The sequence below is a fragment of the Hyla sarda genome, chromosome 11 (genome assembly GCF_029499605.1).
Source record: "Hyla sarda isolate aHylSar1 chromosome 11, aHylSar1.hap1, whole genome shotgun sequence".
NCBI classification, from domain to species: Eukaryota; Metazoa; Chordata; class Amphibia; order Anura; family Hylidae; genus Hyla; species Hyla sarda.
The window spans coordinates 94442183-94459526 of record NC_079199.1 but is presented as its reverse complement, the minus strand read 5'-3'; the positions used below and the strand labels follow the sequence as shown (position 1 = coordinate 94459526).

The window sequence follows — 17344 nt, the reverse complement described above, 5'->3', positions numbered from 1 at the left end:
GTCCCTGTGTTGCCAGCGTTCTGGTACAGTATAAAAGAGTTGTACATGGCAACCTGTACCATGTAGACCGCAACCTTTTTATACCATACGCGTGTTTTCCGCATGGCATTATATGGCTTGAGGACTTGATCAGAAAGATCAACTCCCCCCATATACCGATTGTAGTCCAGAATACAATCGGGCTTGAGGACCGGTCCCGCGGTACCTCGCACAGGGACAGGGGTGCTGCCATTCCCATGAATTGTGGTGAGCATAAGGACATCCCTCTTGTCCTTATACCGGACCAACAACAGGTTCTCATGGGAAAAGGCACGGGACTCACCCCGGGGGATAGGAGCATGTAGGGAATGATGGGGCGGAAGGCCTCTTTGATTCTTCCGGACTGTCCCACAAGCGACCGTGGATCTGGCGGCGAGGGATGAAAAGAGAGGGATACTAGTATAAAAGTTATCCACGTAAAGGTGGTAACCTTTATCTAGCAATGGGTGCAAAAGGCCCCAAACGATTTTCCCGCTAACACCCAGAGTGGGGGAACAATCTGGGGGTTCAATGCGGGAATCTCGTCCCTCATACACCATAAACTTGCAAGTGTACCCGGAGGTACTCTCGCAAAGTTTATACATCTTCACGCCATACCGCGCTCGCTTGGTCGGGATGTATTGCCGGAAGCTGAGTCTCCCCTTGAAGCTGATGAGCGACTCATCAATAGAGACCTCCCGCCCCGGGACATAGGCCTCCCAAAATCTGGCCCCGAAGTGATTGATGACCGGCCTGATTTTATACAGGCGGTCATACGCGGGATCAGTTCGGGGGGGACATGCCGCATTATCAGCATAATGCAAACATCTCCGAATGGCCTTGAACCGGGAACGTGTCATGGCCATACTGTAGAGGGGTGTCTGGTAAAAGACGTCCCCACTCCAATATTGCCTGACACAGGGTTTTTTAACTATACCCATATGCAGCGCAAGGCCCCAAAAGGTCCTCATTTCGGCTGCATCGACTGGAGTCCAGCCGCCGGGTCTAGCTAAAAGTGAGCCCGGGTTAGCGGCGACGAACTGTTGGGCGTACAGATTCGTCTGTGTAACCATCAAATTAACAAAGTCGTCACTGAAAAAATGACCGAAAAAGTCCTTTTCAGTGAACCCGGCGATGTTAATTTTGATTCCTGAGTCGCCAACAAACTCAGGAATCACGGGCTCGTGGTCCGCTGGCTCAGCCCACGAGGTACCAGTGACCTTGGCAGGGGGGCTTCACTAGTATGAGCGCCAGGGGGACTCATACTAGCATGGGGCACAGGCTCAAGGACAGAGGAGGTTTGCGGCACCGCATGGCGGCGAGTTCGCCGCCTTGGTGGCTCATCATCTGAACTAGATGATGAGGAGGACGATGAAATAAGGAAGGTGGGGTCTTCATCGTCCTCTGAGATGCTTTCAGAGTCGGAGGCAATTAGGTCATATGCCTCCTCCGCCGAAAACACTCTGCGGGCCATTTCCCTACTCTAATGGGGATACGGGTATGTGTGTGTGTGGGGGGGAAAACTTTATTGGTGTGTGTGCTGCGTGTGGTGTGGTGCGATACTACCTCCCTAACCCGCCCTAACCCGCCCTAGCCTAACCTAACTAAACTAACCCGCCCTAACAGAAAAAAATATAAAATAAAAAGGGGACTTTTAAAAAAAAGGGGGACTTCTAGCGCAAAAAAAAACCCTGCACCAAAAAAATAAGCGTTTATCTAATCAGTGGTGTGCGCACTGATTAGCGCTTGTGGCGGCAGGGGGCACAGAAGTCAGTGGGGGGTCCAGCCACTCAGCCCAGGACAGTGGCTGGTGGCTTGTTCACAGACCCCCACACAAAAAACCCGAAAAAATAAATAAAAAAACGCTTTACCCCGAAAAAAATGCACCCGCCTGAACCAAAAAAAAAAACGCTGATCAGTGATAAATCACCGACAGCGGTGGGACAGGCTGCACACACAGGTACGGTCCGTCCACACAGTACACGCCTGCTACTGGTGGCACGGACCGCCTATGGGTGCAAAAAAAAATCCGCGTTAACCGTAAAAGGTGCCTTTACCACAAAAAAAAAGCTGATCAGTGATAAATCACTGACAGCGGTGAGGCACGCCGCACACACAGGTACGGTCCGGCCACACAGTACACGCCTGCTACTGGTGGCACGGACCGCCTATGGGGGCAAAAACACGCTAGAAAACCCGAAAAAAAGCGCCGGCACCACAAAAAAAAAACGCTGATCAGTACTACGGGACTGATCAGCGGCGGGTGGGCTTTAACAAACGGTGGCGGACCGCTCTTTTATAACTAAGAGGGTCCGCACACACGCTTAGTGAAAAAAAAAAAAAAAAAGATCTGCGCCAAAAAAAAAAGGCTGACGGCAGACCGCAGCGACCCAGCAGGGCCGGGGTCACGCAGCTAAAGGTGCTACGGACCCACGGACACCCACTGAGGTACGCCAAAAAAAAAAAATTAAAAACTATTTTTTTTTTTTTAACCCTAACCTGTCCCTACCTAATCTAAAGCTATCCCTGGGGATTTCTGTGCCAAGGGGCCACAGAAAGGGGGCAAGGGGCACTTTTTTTTTACTGAGGGGATGGTGGGCAGCACGGGGCTCCGTCCTGCACACCAGATCTCTGTGGAATGGTGGGCAGAACGGAGCAACGTGCTCCTAGCCCACCAGATCCCCTCCCATTACATTGTGATTGGTGTGGCCACTTTGGCCACCCAATCACAACTGTACTGAGGGGGTGGCCACAATGCCAGCCCCCAGTACAGCATGGATGGTGATTGGTGGTGTATACTACACCACCAGTCACCATCTATATCCAGGTCACAGGGTCACACGTGACCCTGATGACCTGGAACCGCTGCAGAACGCCGGTTAGTAGTTACCGGCGTCCTGCAGCGATCGCCGGTAAAGGAGGTCCTCCGGACCTCCTCCGGCACACTGCCAGGATGTCTGCTGATAGAAATCAGCAGACATCCGGCTCCGATCCCCGCCCGGCGAGCGGCGGGGAACGGAATCGCAGCGCATCGCTCGTCTGAATTGACGAGCGATGCGCCGCGATCGCCGACATGGGGGGTCATCATGACCCCCCTGGGCGATATGCCCCGATGCCTGCTGATCGATTTCAGCAGGCATCGGGCGCCGGCTCCGCTCCAGATGGTTGCGGGGGGCCGGCAAAACACATGACGTTCTCATACGTCATGTGTCCTTAAGGACTCGGACATGGAGACGTATGAGAACGTCATGTGTCCTTAAGGGGTTAAAATAAATAAGCCGATGTCTGGTACAAAAACCTAGTATAAAGAGTACAAATAAATATCATCTTTGTATAACTAAGGCTTTCAAGTAAAGCCGAAACGCGTCACAATTTACCGTGTTCCTGTGATGTCTCTTATGGCTTTATAATATAGAACCGTTCCTGAGCCGGGCGCTGGACATCCTTGTTCCCTTTACTAATTCACCACGTCAGGTCCGTGCGCCTGTTGCAGCTGAAACGCACTTTGCGTGTATATATAAAATCTATCATATACCTACAAATCTAAGTAAAGAAATCCATCCTGCAACCCCCCATACAAGGAAGCATCTGTTGCACGCTGCGTGCAGTAGGAAGCTCCATTGATAACTAGTAACTACGATAAAACCAGATCCCCCATAAGAAGAACATGTCCATCTTACCTGAGGGATTCTGCCATCCTCCTCAAGTCTTCATTCTGCTGCTTTAACCGTTCAAGTTTGGCCAATATCTTAGACAGTTCTCTACTGGAATGGTCCGGATTATCATTATCTCTCACCAAATGTCCACCAATGTAAAAGAGTAATGTGCCCCAGGCAAAGAGAATGAGCATTATCCAACGCCAGGATCCCGTCCATGGCCGCATCTTCAGCTTCTGCCCACAGAGTGCAGTCTCATGAAAGAAACATTGTATTCCCAAAGTCTTTCTCGTCATCCGAAGATCACCAGTCGCCCAGCATTAGAACCATGGTCAGCGTCCGTGTCCTCCGAACAATCTGAAATACAGACCACAGCCCTGATACAGTTACTATTGGGGACCCTACTAATAATCCAAGAAAATCAGAATGAAAGGACGTTAGATCTCAATAAAATGGTAGAAGAAAAAAAAAATAAAAGGGTACTCTGCCCCTAGACATCTTTCCCCCGCTGCAAAAAGTATCCCAGACAAGGGGCGCTGTAGACCGCACTCGTCTTAGGGTGCCTCCAGCTGATGCAAAACTACAACTCCCAGCATGGACGGACAGCCAAATATCTCAGATAAGGGGCGCTGTAGACCCCACTCGCCTTAAGGTGCCTCCAGTTGATGCAAAACTACAACTCCCAGCATGGACGGACAGCCAAATATCTCAGATAAGGGGCGCTGTAGCCCGCACTCGCCTTAGGGCAGTGTTTCCCAAACAGGGTGCCTCCAGCTGATGCAAAACTACAACTCCCAGCATGGACGGACAGCCAAATATCTCAGATAAGAGGCGCTGTAGCCCGCACTCGCCTTAGGGCAGTGTTTCCCAGACAGGGTGCCTCCAGCTGTTGGAAAACTACAACTCCCAGCATGGAGGGACAGCCAAATATCTCAGATAAGGGGCGCTGTAGCCCGCACTCGCCTTAGGGCAGTGTTTCCCAAACAGGGTGCCTCCAGCTGTTTGAAAACTACAACTCCCTTATATGATGGTGTACCTGGTGCTGCACAGTTGCTTAGGCAAGTGAGATGTGTATAAATATAACAAAGTCCATACAGACATTACTCACCGACATCCGTAGATCCGATTCTCCTCAATCCTTTATTCCAAAACTTTAGTTTTTCGTGATGATACTTGACACGACTTCATTTAAATTCCAAGATTTACATCTCTTGCCAGATGGTACATATGACCTGCTCCAACCTGCTGCGCTACCTTTTAGGTGAAACCCCACTTAGTCATGCGCACAGGTGGATAGGGTGAGGTGCTATCAGAATGTAGCGTCAGCACTTAGACTTACAATTAACCCTCTAGCTGGTAGCGGTTAAAGGGAGCAAGGAAGAAAATGGAAGAAATTTTCTACGTCTTGAGTCCTATTGGATCGCAGAACTCAAAACGCTGGAAGCGAGAGGTTAAAATGAGATGTGTTGTTATAAAGTATTTATTATAATGGTGTTGTAGTAATTGGTGTAGGTTTTAGAATCTTCAGCGCATAGAGGGTTAATTGTAAGTCTGAGTGCTGACGCTACATACTTATAACCACCCCATCCCCCGATGCGCATGACTAAGGGGGAGGGTTTCTCCTGAAATTTAGCGCAGATCGTTTGTACCATCTGACCAGAAAAGTGTCAAGCAGTGATGACATGTATTACTAGGAAGAAAAACTACAACTCCCAGCATGCCTAGACAGCCAAATATGCCAGACAAGGGATGCTGTAAACGTCACTCTCCTTAGGGCAGTGTTTCCCAAACAGGGTACCTCCAGCTGATGCAAAACTACAACTCCCAGCATGCCCGGACAGCCTTTGGCTGTCCGGGCATGCTGGGAGTTGTAGTTTTGCAACAGTTAGAGGCACCCTGGTTGGGAAACACTGATTTAGCATTTATAAAGGTACTCCGGTGGAAAACAATTCTTTTTTTAAATGAACTGGTACCAGAAAGTTAAAGGGGTACTCCGGTGAAAACCTTTTTCTTTTAAATCAACTGGTGCCAGAAAGTTAAACAGATTTGTAAATTACTTCTATTAAAAAAATATTTACCCTTCCAGTACTTTTTAGCAGCTGTATGCTACAGAGGAAATTCTTTTCCGTTTTAATTTCTTTTTTGTATTGTCCACAGTGCTCTCTGCTGACACCTCTGTCCGTATCAGGAACTGTCCAGAGCAGCATAGGTTTGCTATGGGGATTTTCTCCTGCTCTGGACAGTTCCTGATACGGGCATCAGGTGTCAGCAGAGAGCACTGTGAACAAGACAAAAAAGAAATTCAAAAAGATAAGAATTTTCTCTGTAGTATACAGCTGCTAAAAAGTACTGGAAGGATAAAGATTTTTTAATAGAATTAATTAACAAATCTGTTTAACTTTCTGGCACCAGTTGATTTTGGAAAAAAATGTTTTCCAATGGAGTAGCTCTTTAAGGACTGGGTTAGGGACCACTGATCCAGAGCAGCACAACATGCATATTCCACAACACAGGCAATGACCCCTTAAGCCTTATATCTTACCTTCTTGGTCAGAGCATAGTCCGCTGCCTCTTCACATCTGCACAGGGGGAGAGTTCAGAAGGTTGTGCGGTGTCTGGCAGCTGCGTCCCTTCTCCTGGTGCCTGTAATAGAAGGAAAATATATGATGATTACACAACAATTATAATGATCAGGTATCAGGTCCCAGCGCGGCGGCCACCAGTCACTTCTCAGCTTTACTGCCAGAGGGTACGTTCACATATGTGTATTTTGTTTTTTCTGCTGCTCATCTTCCTACCCTTTGACTTGGTAGGGTAGGAAATTTATCAGCAGAAAATATGCAGCAAAATATAAACGTATCCTTACGGGCAGTTCACATGTCACTATTTTTGCTGCCCATTGACTTCAATAGGTGGCTAAATCCTAAGGACGTGTGAACTAACCCTGAGGGTCCGCAGCGGATTTTGCTACCACTACTGGTAGCTGTAGATTTGAAGCTTCCGATTTAATGCAGTGGTTAGTCGTTTAGTTCACTTTGAAACCTGCAGCTTCAAATTTGTGCAGAAGACTACACTCTTAGGCTTCGTTCACACGTACAGGACCTGCTGCATATCTTGCTGCAGCTGATTTTGCCCCACACTGAAGTCAATGGGTAGTAAAAAAAAAAAAAAAACGCAGAAGAAAATATGCAGCAGGTGCTGTACGTGTGAAGGTCCCCTTAGGGTTAGGTCACATGTCAATTTTTTCTTGCTGCAGCAGATATTGCTACTCATTCTAGTCAATGGGTAGCAAAATCAGCTGCAGAAAATAAGCATGTGTGAACACACCCTAAGAGTGGGGTCACACGTAGCGCATCCGCAGCATATTTCACGCTGTGGATGCGCCGATGCCAGTCACTAGAGCAAGCTCCCTGCTGCGGCTGAAAGGCCCTGTGCACTACGAGCAGACACACAGGGTTACCCGGCCGCACAGGGAGCGCACTCTAGTGACTGTCGTGAAATACACTACCCTACAGATACACTACCCTAAACAACAAGTGCATCCCCCCTAACTAAAAAACGAATAAATATCCAATAATAAATAAAAATCTTGTTTGACCCTAAGAAATCATACCTAGCGAAAACTTGCCCAACATTCAAGATCTTGTCAACACACAAACCAACTCCTACTTTATCATACCTATTCACTCGTACCCCAATGGGTAGCAAAATCACCAGCAGAAAATATGCATAAGATCCTGTCCGTGTGAACGTACCCTAGGGTACATCCTTATGTTTTGCTGCAGATTTCCCACAGCAGACATGGCTACCCATTCAAGTAGTCTATAGCAGCTGCAGAAAATAGGCATATGCGAGCGCACCACCCTGAGAGTAGGGTCACGCGTATGGCATCCATACCCTATTTCAGGCAGCGGATGCGCTAGAATGATCTCCCTGCTGCGGCTGAAAATCCCTGTGCAGATCTGCTACGAGCAGACAAAACGGGATACATGGCCGCAGCAGCGAGCTCGCTCTAGTGACTGGCGTGAAATACACTACGTGTGACCGTACCCCTACAAGTGTATTTACCCCTGCAATTAAAAAACAAATAAATGTCCAATAAAATAAAAATCCTGGCCGACCCTAGGAAATCCCTAGGAAATCATACCTAGCAAAAACTTGCCAAACATTCAACATCTTGTCAACACGCACACACACTGACTCCTATCATGCCTATTCACTTTCTCCAAACGTAGCAGTACCAAAAAGGTACCGTATAAAACTATCAATCCCCGGTCACCCGGCTCCACCGCAGGCAGCAGAGAGCGGGCGCGGATTTCTCCCCTCGCTGTGGATGGAGAAACAATCACTTTCTGAAGACGCAAATCCCCCTGGCGTTCTTTAGAACAAGAGAGCGGTGTTGTTTTTCCCCTTGTCGGGTCCACATGGGAGTTGTGATGAAGTAAACAGATTAAGGCTCGGGAGGAGAAGAGGGATAGGAGTGGAGAGATGCCTGGATGTACAGCGTGTTCAAAGGCTCAAGCAAAAAAAAAAAAAAGTATTAAAATAATATAAACAACAAAAAAAAAAGAAAATGTGAAAAAAAATATAAGTAGAATGGATACAGGACACCAAGTTTACATCCAGTATTCAGTATCTGCAAATATGGCGTCCATACTGTACCTTGACGTGCAACACATTTTACTATTTGTTTTTTGATTTTCTACACTCCCCCCTTGCATAGTTTTAAAGCGGTATTATATGGGCGTCATAGCCTTTCCGTGTGCAGATGTACGTCGATTGTCTAAAAGAGGAGACACTGGCATAGAAGCCATTATGGTGATGTCTAAAAAAAATTTTATCAACCAGTGCGCCTCCAGTTGTTGCAAAACTACAACTCCCAGTATACACGGACATCATAATAAAAGTACAAAACAATTAGGAAAAGTAAAAAATAGATTATAAAAAACATTAGGTCACAGAGAATGCCTAGAAAACTCGCATAAAAGTCAAAAAGGTCCCCTCCAGTAAATTGTTTCTTATGCTGTGCAGAAAGCTAAAAAGAAATTGCAGACCCAAAAATGATGTTAAATTTTTTTTTTAAATATAAAAAATAACTAACAAATAGATTACGAAAAAAAGAGCAAGTTAATCAAAATCTGCTTCTAAATCAATAAACAAAGAAAAAAATACCATAGTGATACATTCCCTTAATTTGTTTGTCTCCTTATCCTGGCTGTAAGTACATGTACAGTCATGGCCGTAAATGTTGGCACCCCTGAGATTCTTCAAGAAAATGAAGTATTTCTCGCCAAAAAGGATTGCAGTAACACATGTTTTGCTATACACATGTTTATTCCCTTTGTGTGTATTGGAACTAAACCAAAAAAGGGAGGAAAAAAAACTAATTGGACAAAATTAGACAAAATTATTGGCACCCTTAACTTAATATTTGGTTGCTCACCCTTTGGAAAAAATAACTGAAATCAGTCTCTTCCTATAACCATCAATAAGCTTCTTACACCTCTCAGCCGGAATGTTGGACCACTCTTCCTTTACAAACTGCTCCAGGTCTCTCTTATTGGACGGCGTCTTTTCCCAGCAGCAATTTTAAGATCTCTCCACAGGTGATCAATGGGATTTAGATCTGGACTCATTGCTGCCACTTCAGAACTCTCCAGCACTTTGTTGCCATCCATTTCTGGGGGCTTTTTGACGTATGCTTGGGATCATTGTCCTGCTGGAAGACCCAAGATCTCAGACCCAAACCCAGCTTTCTGACACTGGACTGTACAGTGCGACCCAAAATCCATTGGTAATACTCAGATTTCATGATGCCTTGTACACATTCAAGGCCCCCAGTGCCAGAGGCAGCAAAACAACCCCAAAACATAATTGAACCTTCACCATATTTCACTGTAGGTTCTGTGTTCTTTTCTTTGTAGGACTCATTCCGTTTTCGGTAAACAGTAGAATGATGTGCTTTACCAAAAAGCTCTATCTAGGTCTCATCGGTCCACAAGACGTTTTCCCAGAAGGATTTTGGTTACTCAAGTTCATTTTGGCAAAATGTAGTCTTGTTTTTTTAGGTCTGTGTGTCAGCAGTGGGGTCCTCTTGGGTCTCCTCCATAGTGGGGTCCTCCTGGGTCTCCTGCCATAGCGCTTCCTTTCATTTAAATGTCGATGGATAGTTTGCGCTGACACTGATGCTCCCTGAGACTGCAGGGTTGAAAATCTTTGCTACTTGTTTGGGGCTGCTTATCCACCATCCGGACTATCCTGCGTTGACACCTTTCATCATTTTTTCTCTTCCGTCCACGCCCAGGGAGATTAGCTACAGTGCCAGGGGTTGCAAACTTCTCGATAATGTTGCGCACTGTGGACAAAGGCAAATCTAGATCTCTGGAGATGGACTTGTAACCTTGAGATTGTTGATATTTTTCCACAATTTTGGTTCGCAAGTCCTCAGACAGTTCTCTTCTCCTCTTTCTGTTGTCCATGCTTAGTGTGACACACACAATGCAAAGACTAAGTGAACTTCTCTCCTTTTTATTTGCTTTCAGGTGTGATTTTTATATTGCCCACACCTGTTAGTTGCCCCAGGTGAGTTTAAAGGAGCATCACATGCTTGTAACAATCTTATTTTTCAAAAATTTTGAAAGGTGCCAATAATTTTGTTCAGTCCATTTTTGGAGTTTGGTGACATTATGTCCAATTTGCTTTTTTTCCTCCTTTTTTGGTTTAGTTCCAATACACACAAAGGGAATAAACATGTGTATAGCAAAATATGTGTTACTGCAATCCTTTTCTGTGAGAAATACTTCATTTTCTTGAAAAATTTCAGGGGTGCCAACATTTACGGCCATGACTGTAACAATGCGGAAAGGGTTTAAGATGTTCAGCGGAAAAAAACGTATCCCCTATGTCTGATTGATCGCGTGGGTCTGATCACTTGGACGAGCGATCTCCTGTTGTGGCCCCGGCTCTGTAATGACATTTCGCACCCATCACATAAGCATTTCTATGGTAGAAGCGGAGACTCGTGAACGCTGCTGGGTGTGAGAAGTGCATTAGAGAAGCAGAGCCGGGGCCTCGCATGGGAGATCTTGTTTTATTCTGTTCTTAAAGGTGTACTCCGCCCCTAGGCATCTTATAGGGGATAAGATGTCTGATCGCGGGGGTCCCACAGCTGGGACCCCCGCGATCTTTGTGCAGCACCCGGCATTCATTTAGAATGCTGGATGTGGGCAGTGGGGGGTCGTGACCTCACAGCCACGCCCCCTCATGACGTCACACCACACCCCCTCAATGCAAGTCTATGGGAGGGGGCGTGGCGGCCCCCTCCCATAGACTTGCATTGAGTGGGTGTGGTGTGACCACAAGAAGGGCATGGCCGTGACGTCACGACGCCCGCTCCAAGTGTTCGAAACAAAATGATCCAAACGCTGGGGCAGCGGAGTATCCCTTTAATAGTAGAATATGAGTTTTTAATATATTTTTATCATCTGGGTTTCAATATTATTTTAGAACTAATGTATATAATACTTGAAGAATTACTGACACGATACATTTGTTGAATTCCCTGATGTAACATTTTGATATCTCAGGACACCAGTGTAAGATGTCTGAGGTGCCCTAGAGACCCTGAGAACATTTTCCATTACATTCTCTCTAGGCTTCCTCTCGAGCTCTGTTTAGATTATGTCTATCAGTAGCGCAATTGTTTGCACCTTGATGGGTTTCCGATAGCTACCAAAGGGTGAATGAACCGGTGAAGAATATGCTGTGTACGGGAACACTGAAGGACCCGCGCAAAAGCATGAAGTTTAAAGAATAAAGAAAAACGCGTTTTGAAATCACACAGATCTCTTCATCAGATGCCATAGGGTGAAATCTGCTGTGATGTCAACTTCGCCGGGTAGGCTGCGCCCGGCTCCTCCGTGTTCATAATCCCCCTCTCCCTACTTGCCCGGCCTGTACTGCACATGCGCCACTTCCTGGGTACACCCGGAAGCGACGTTCGGCTGAGATCGGCTCACGGCGAAGATGACATCACAGTGCCCGACGCAGAGTTCGTAGCTCTGCCCATGCCCCAAGCAACTAATTTGCATATACTGAAAAAGATGAATTATGATGAAACGGAGTGGCGGTTTAGGACGCGGTAAGTATCATTTTGATCAGTATCAACCGCACTACAAGCCTGTATGACAGGTTAGTGCAGGTGATCCTAATGACAGATTTCCTTAAAGGGGTACTCCACTGGAAAAAAACATTTTTAAATCAACTGGTGCCAGAAAGTTAAACAGATTTGTAAATTACTTCTATTAAAAAAAATCTTAATCCTTCCAGTACTTATCAGCTGCTGTTATGATCCACAGGAAGTTCTTTTCTTTTTGAATTTCTTTTCTGTCTGACCACAGTGCTCTCTGCTGACACCTCCGTCCATGCCAGGAACTGTCCAGAGCAGGATTGGTTTGCTATGTGGATTTGCTCCTACTCTGGACAGTTCCTAAAATGGACAGAGATGTCAGCAGAGAGCACTGTGGTCAGACAGGATAGAAATTCAAAAAGAAAAAGAACTTCCTGTGGAGCATATAGCAACTGATAAGTACTGGAAGGAGTAAGATTTTTTTTTAATAGAAGTAATTTACAAATCTGTTTAACTTTCCAGCACCAGCTGATTGATTTTTGGCCACACGGCCAAAAAAGTACGCACGGGTGCACATTTGAATGATCCTGCGGGCACTTGGCCACAGAAAGGTGTTAGTCATCCATAGGCTGCCATTGAAAAGAAAAAAAAAAAAGATTATAAAAAAAATAAACTAAACACTACTACTTCTACTAGATACTGTTATATGGAATAGCCTGGTCTACACACATGCTTGCAGTACAGGGACATACAACAGCCAGATAAGAACACTCCTTCGGCCTGATGTAGGCCTATAGACTTGAGGGTGTACATTAGGACAGCCCCTTTAAATTAGTAGTATTCACTTGTATTTAAAGGTAAGTTACATTCTACGAGCGCGGCGACAGAAAAATTATGCTGAAACCTTTATTCCATAATAATTCATGTAGCTCCTCACTACATAATAGTGTAGGACATTAAAAAGAATCAAGCGGAAATATCAATTATAAGACGTGGCGTGGTGAAATAAGCAGAGGCCCGGTGAAATTTCTGAGCAGATAAATACTGCCTGGCGCTCCTGGGAGCCGGGGCAATGTAATCGAAAGGAGTCTGATTAATTACGGGAAACCTACCACAAATTCTGAACGCTGCAAAGCCGTAAACCTTATAGTAACAGCAGGCGTAGGCTTATAAAATATACATGAGGCTAAAAAAACTAAATAATAATAAATCACCCCATTACTTAATGAATGGAGGACCCCATATTACTAACTCATTCTATGACGGCGGCACAAAGCATGCCCGCTGCTGGACACCCTTAATGGACCTGGAAAGGTATGGGCACTCTACATATTATAATGAATCACCATGTCAAGAGGACTGGGAAAATATTCCTTTTTATTCACTACATTAAAGGGGTACTCCACCCCTGGACATCTTATCCCCTATCCAAAGGATAGGGGATAAGATGACTAATCGCAGGAGTCCCACCCCTGGTGACCCCCGTGATCTCGGCTGCGGCACCCCAGACATCCGGTTCACGGAGTGAACGTCGCTCCGTGACAGATAACTGGTGATGCGGGGCGGAGGCTCGTGACATCACGGTCACGCTCCCTCAATGAAAGTGTATGGGATGGGGTGTGATGGCAGTCACGCCCCCTCCCATAAACTTGTATTGAAGGGGCGTGGTCATGACGTCATGAGTGGTGCGTGGCTGTGACATCACGAGCCTCCAGTGCTGCACCCAACGCTCTAAACGAATGGCGGGTGCAGCAGGGAGATCAGGGGGATAAGATGTCTAGGGACGGAGTAGCCCTTTAAAATAATCACTTAAACATATAGCAGAAATGTTAGGCCCAGGTTAAAATGTGTTGGTTTGGACATGAATTTTGGTGCAGATTTAGCAGCTTTCGCATAACTATTTATAGGCAATGGAAAGTTTTCATGTGGATTCCTGGCTGCCAAAATAAGGAGCTACTTTTATTGATTCTGCAAACTGCCCGTAACAGGTGTGTGTCCGTCTCTTGCTCTGACATCAGCTCTGGCCCCACCTGGCAAGGCCAATGAGGAGGCGTGAACGACTGGTCAATCGTGTCTGGCCTTAGCGTCTACACCCTCCTGAGCTGGCAAGTTGCACTCTGTCTCCATTTCCTTAGCTGCAATAAAGGATCTTTCCCTTGTCTCTGTTTTGCCATCACCTGTATATCTGGAGTATATTCTGGGCCTGTTTCCTGATTATTGCATTCTGATTTTGTACCACACTACTCTCTCTGTTACCAACTTGGCTTGTTTGACCCAGTTCCAACATAGGTTTGCTTGTGCTTTCTCAGTTTGTACTTTGTTAACCCTTTTACGCCCTGACCTTTTTCCTGACTATCATACTATGTTGGTTGTCACTGTCTTCGCTACACCCTGCACCTAAGGTGCAGCGTGTAGCGAAGACAAAGTAACATCCAAAATAGTATGATTGTAAGGACCGGAGCTGTGGCTTAGGCCTCCCTATAAAGGAGGTGGACACCCCAAAATGCAGGGACAGAGGGTGTAAGAAACTTCAGGGCTGCACTTATCCCTGACCTTTGTGACAGTGACAATGGGGCTAATACTTGTGTGAATCCACAGGCCATGAGCTCTGTTTTTCTATTTCTGGATAACCTCTTTAAAAGGGTTATGCAGCATTTGAAAACTTATCTGATATCCACAGGATTGGGATAAGTGTCTGATCTCCGGAACCGTGCTCAGAATCTCCTTGTGCACATAATGGGGTCAACATGTCCCCACCCTGCATTCTCTATATAAGCACCAGACACACCCGAGTACAGTGCTCGTGTATCACCGACACTAATGCACGGAGGGGCTGTGTCAAACAAAAGCAAACAAAAAATAAATAAAAAAAAGTATAAAAATAAAACTCTACTAAGATGGCCTAAATTTCACCCAGTGTAGCCCTTGTAGAACCTCAGTCGTAGCCACAATCAACTGGTTAAACGAAAAAAAAGAAAAAGGAAACCGCCAATCCCTTAAATCCCAGTACAAGGCATAGACAGTAACAAGATAAGTACCTGCTAACAAATGAAGCAAGGCAGAACTTTCATGGGCCCATTAGAGCTCTGGTGATTATCTGGTTGATGATGCGAGGCGGATGGTCTTAAATGTCAGCGTGTTTGGTTGGTTGTGTATGAGCAACACAATGGTGTAATTAAAAGGCAAGAAAACAAAGCAAACACCCATTTATTCACCAGTCTACCAGCAAACTACAAAAATCAGGACTATTTACTCTCTTTAGGGCTGCAGAAATTAAAGTTGCTTTAAAAGAGTCATCCCTTGACTTAAGATGTCTAGGGACAGAGTACTCCTTTATCATAAGACGTCTGATTGTGGAGGTCTGGCCACTAAGAATAAGGGACGACCACAGCCGTCACGTCCTCTCCATTCATGTCTATGGGAGGAGACGTGACAGCTGTGTACTATCGTCACGCCCCCTCCCATAGGCATGAATGGAGGGGGTGTGGCGTGATGTCACAAACACGGAAGCCCAGGCTTGCGTGTTCAGAATGCGGCGGTGTCGGCCCAGAGATCACGGGGAATCCCAGCGGCCGGACCCCCAGTGATCAGACATCTAAACCCCTTTAAAGCAAATTTGTTAGATTTAGCAAAACATAATACAATATTTTAATTGGAATTATGAAAACAAGTCCTTGTTATGGTGCCCCCTTCTTTTTATTCATTTTTAAAGCTCGGATAAGAGATTCCATAAAAGTCCATGGCGCCATATTATCCATGTATGTCACAGCTCCATCGGAATCTGTTTTTTTTTTATTTTTTTATTTCAATCCAGCTTTGTTTCTTGGGTACATATTGTTCCAACATTTTCTTATTTATATATTAACTTATTTATGATTTATTGATTAATTGATTTATTTATTTATGATTTTTTTTATTTTTTATTTTATTTCAGCGAGAAACTGTGAAATAGGTCTCTTTGGTTAACAAGTAGACAATAATACACCCAATGGTCACCCCCAATCACTTACTGTAAAGCATGCGACTTTGGGTGCGTTCACACGCAAGTAACTAGCAGCAGGTTTCCCGTTGCGGGAAACCCACTGCGAGTTACGCTACCATCCATTTGAACAGGTCCATGGACAGTCCGCAAATCTGACACTATTGTGGACTCTCTGTGGACCGATTTAAATCAATGGTAGCGTAACTCGTAGCAGGATTCCCGCAGTGGGAAACCCGCTGCTAGTAATAGCGTGTGATCGCACCCTTAGGGTATGTTCTCACGGCGGTAAATGTCCGCACAGAACATGCCGGCGCTAAGACCACTTGGTCAATGCAGCGTCTCCATAGACGGCAATGCATTTCCGAGCAGATGCTGCGGAAAGAATTGACATGTCAATACTTTCTGCTGGGGACCGGAATCGGAATATCCACGGCAGATGTTTCCGTCGCGTACACGGTGCATGAAAATCCCATTTTCAAATCCCAAAGAATTCAAATGATCAGGGATAAGATGTCTGATCACAGGGTCCCGCCGCTGGGGAATCCCACGATCTCCAGGCCGGCAACGGTGGCATGGAGCTTCCGTGTTCGTGATGTCACACCACGCCCTCCACCATTCATGTCTATAGGAGGGGGCGTGACGGGTAGTACGTAGCTGTCACGCCTCCTCCCATGTAGGCATGGAACAGAGTTCGCTCTGTGCATCAGATGGCTGGGGTGCCGCAACGGAGATCCCCAGCAGCGGGACCCACCCCCACCCCGATTTGACATCTTATCCCCTATCCTAGGGGAAAGGATGTTTTCTGGTGGTGTACCCCTTTAAAGAAAACCCGTCATTTTTCCTGCTGCCAATATCACAAAGCGAGGTGGTCCCTGAGGGCTCCTAGCTGCCTCACCAGTCTTCATTAATAGATCTCTACCTGTTTTGGTATAGAGGGAGAGATTGGTCAAGCAAAACTAGTGAGGGGGGGGGGAATGACACCGGGGACCACCCTGATTACTTGTGGTTCGGACAGCATAAAAGGGATACCAGGTTACCTTTAAAACAGTAGCCCTCCAGCTATTGCAAAACTACAACTCCCAGCATGCCCGGACAGCCGTTGGCTGTCCGGGCAAGCTGGGAGTTCTAGTTTTGCAACGGATGGAGGGCCACAGTTTCGAGACCACTGCTTCAAAGCCTTGTTTCTCATTCGTCACTTTAAGCTTTTTCCGAAATGCGAGCTGTATAATTTATTTTTTATCGTAAAACGTTTCCATTAGCATGAGCTGCTCGAGTGCCCCATCATCTCTCCTGACCCCCGCGACACTCTCAGGAAGGACTTGTCACCAGGGTAAACGCTTTCCATGGACGTGCAATAGGAAATGAGCTGTGTCTTTAGTCTGGATTCTACCGGAGAGCCCCCGGAACACATTTTGGGCTTTCCCGCAGCATACGGTTATTAGTCATTCACACAGCCACATAGATGGCGGCAGTATAAATACAACGATACCCTTCCCAGGCTTCAAGGCATTAATAATGCATGAAGGGCCGGTGACTGCATCAATGGGGTGACGGTAATAA

General features: G+C 46.1%; 1 protein-coding gene across 4 annotated transcripts in view; it reads right to left on the bottom strand.

Moving 5' to 3' along the window:
• FUT8 (fucosyltransferase 8) overlaps positions 1-17344 on the bottom strand; it is a 201212-nt gene that overhangs the window by 119523 nt on the left and 64345 nt on the right. For all 4 annotated transcript variants that reach the window (XM_056545654.1, XM_056545653.1, XM_056545656.1 and 1 more), the window contains 2 exons: positions 6217-6317; positions 3699-4031 (listed from right to left, as the gene is read on the bottom strand). In XM_056545654.1, the coding sequence (XP_056401629.1) occupies positions 3699-3970 (272 nt within the window). In that variant the 5' untranslated portion in view covers positions 3971-4031; positions 6217-6317. The remainder of the gene's footprint in view (positions 1-3698; positions 4032-6216; positions 6318-17344) is intronic.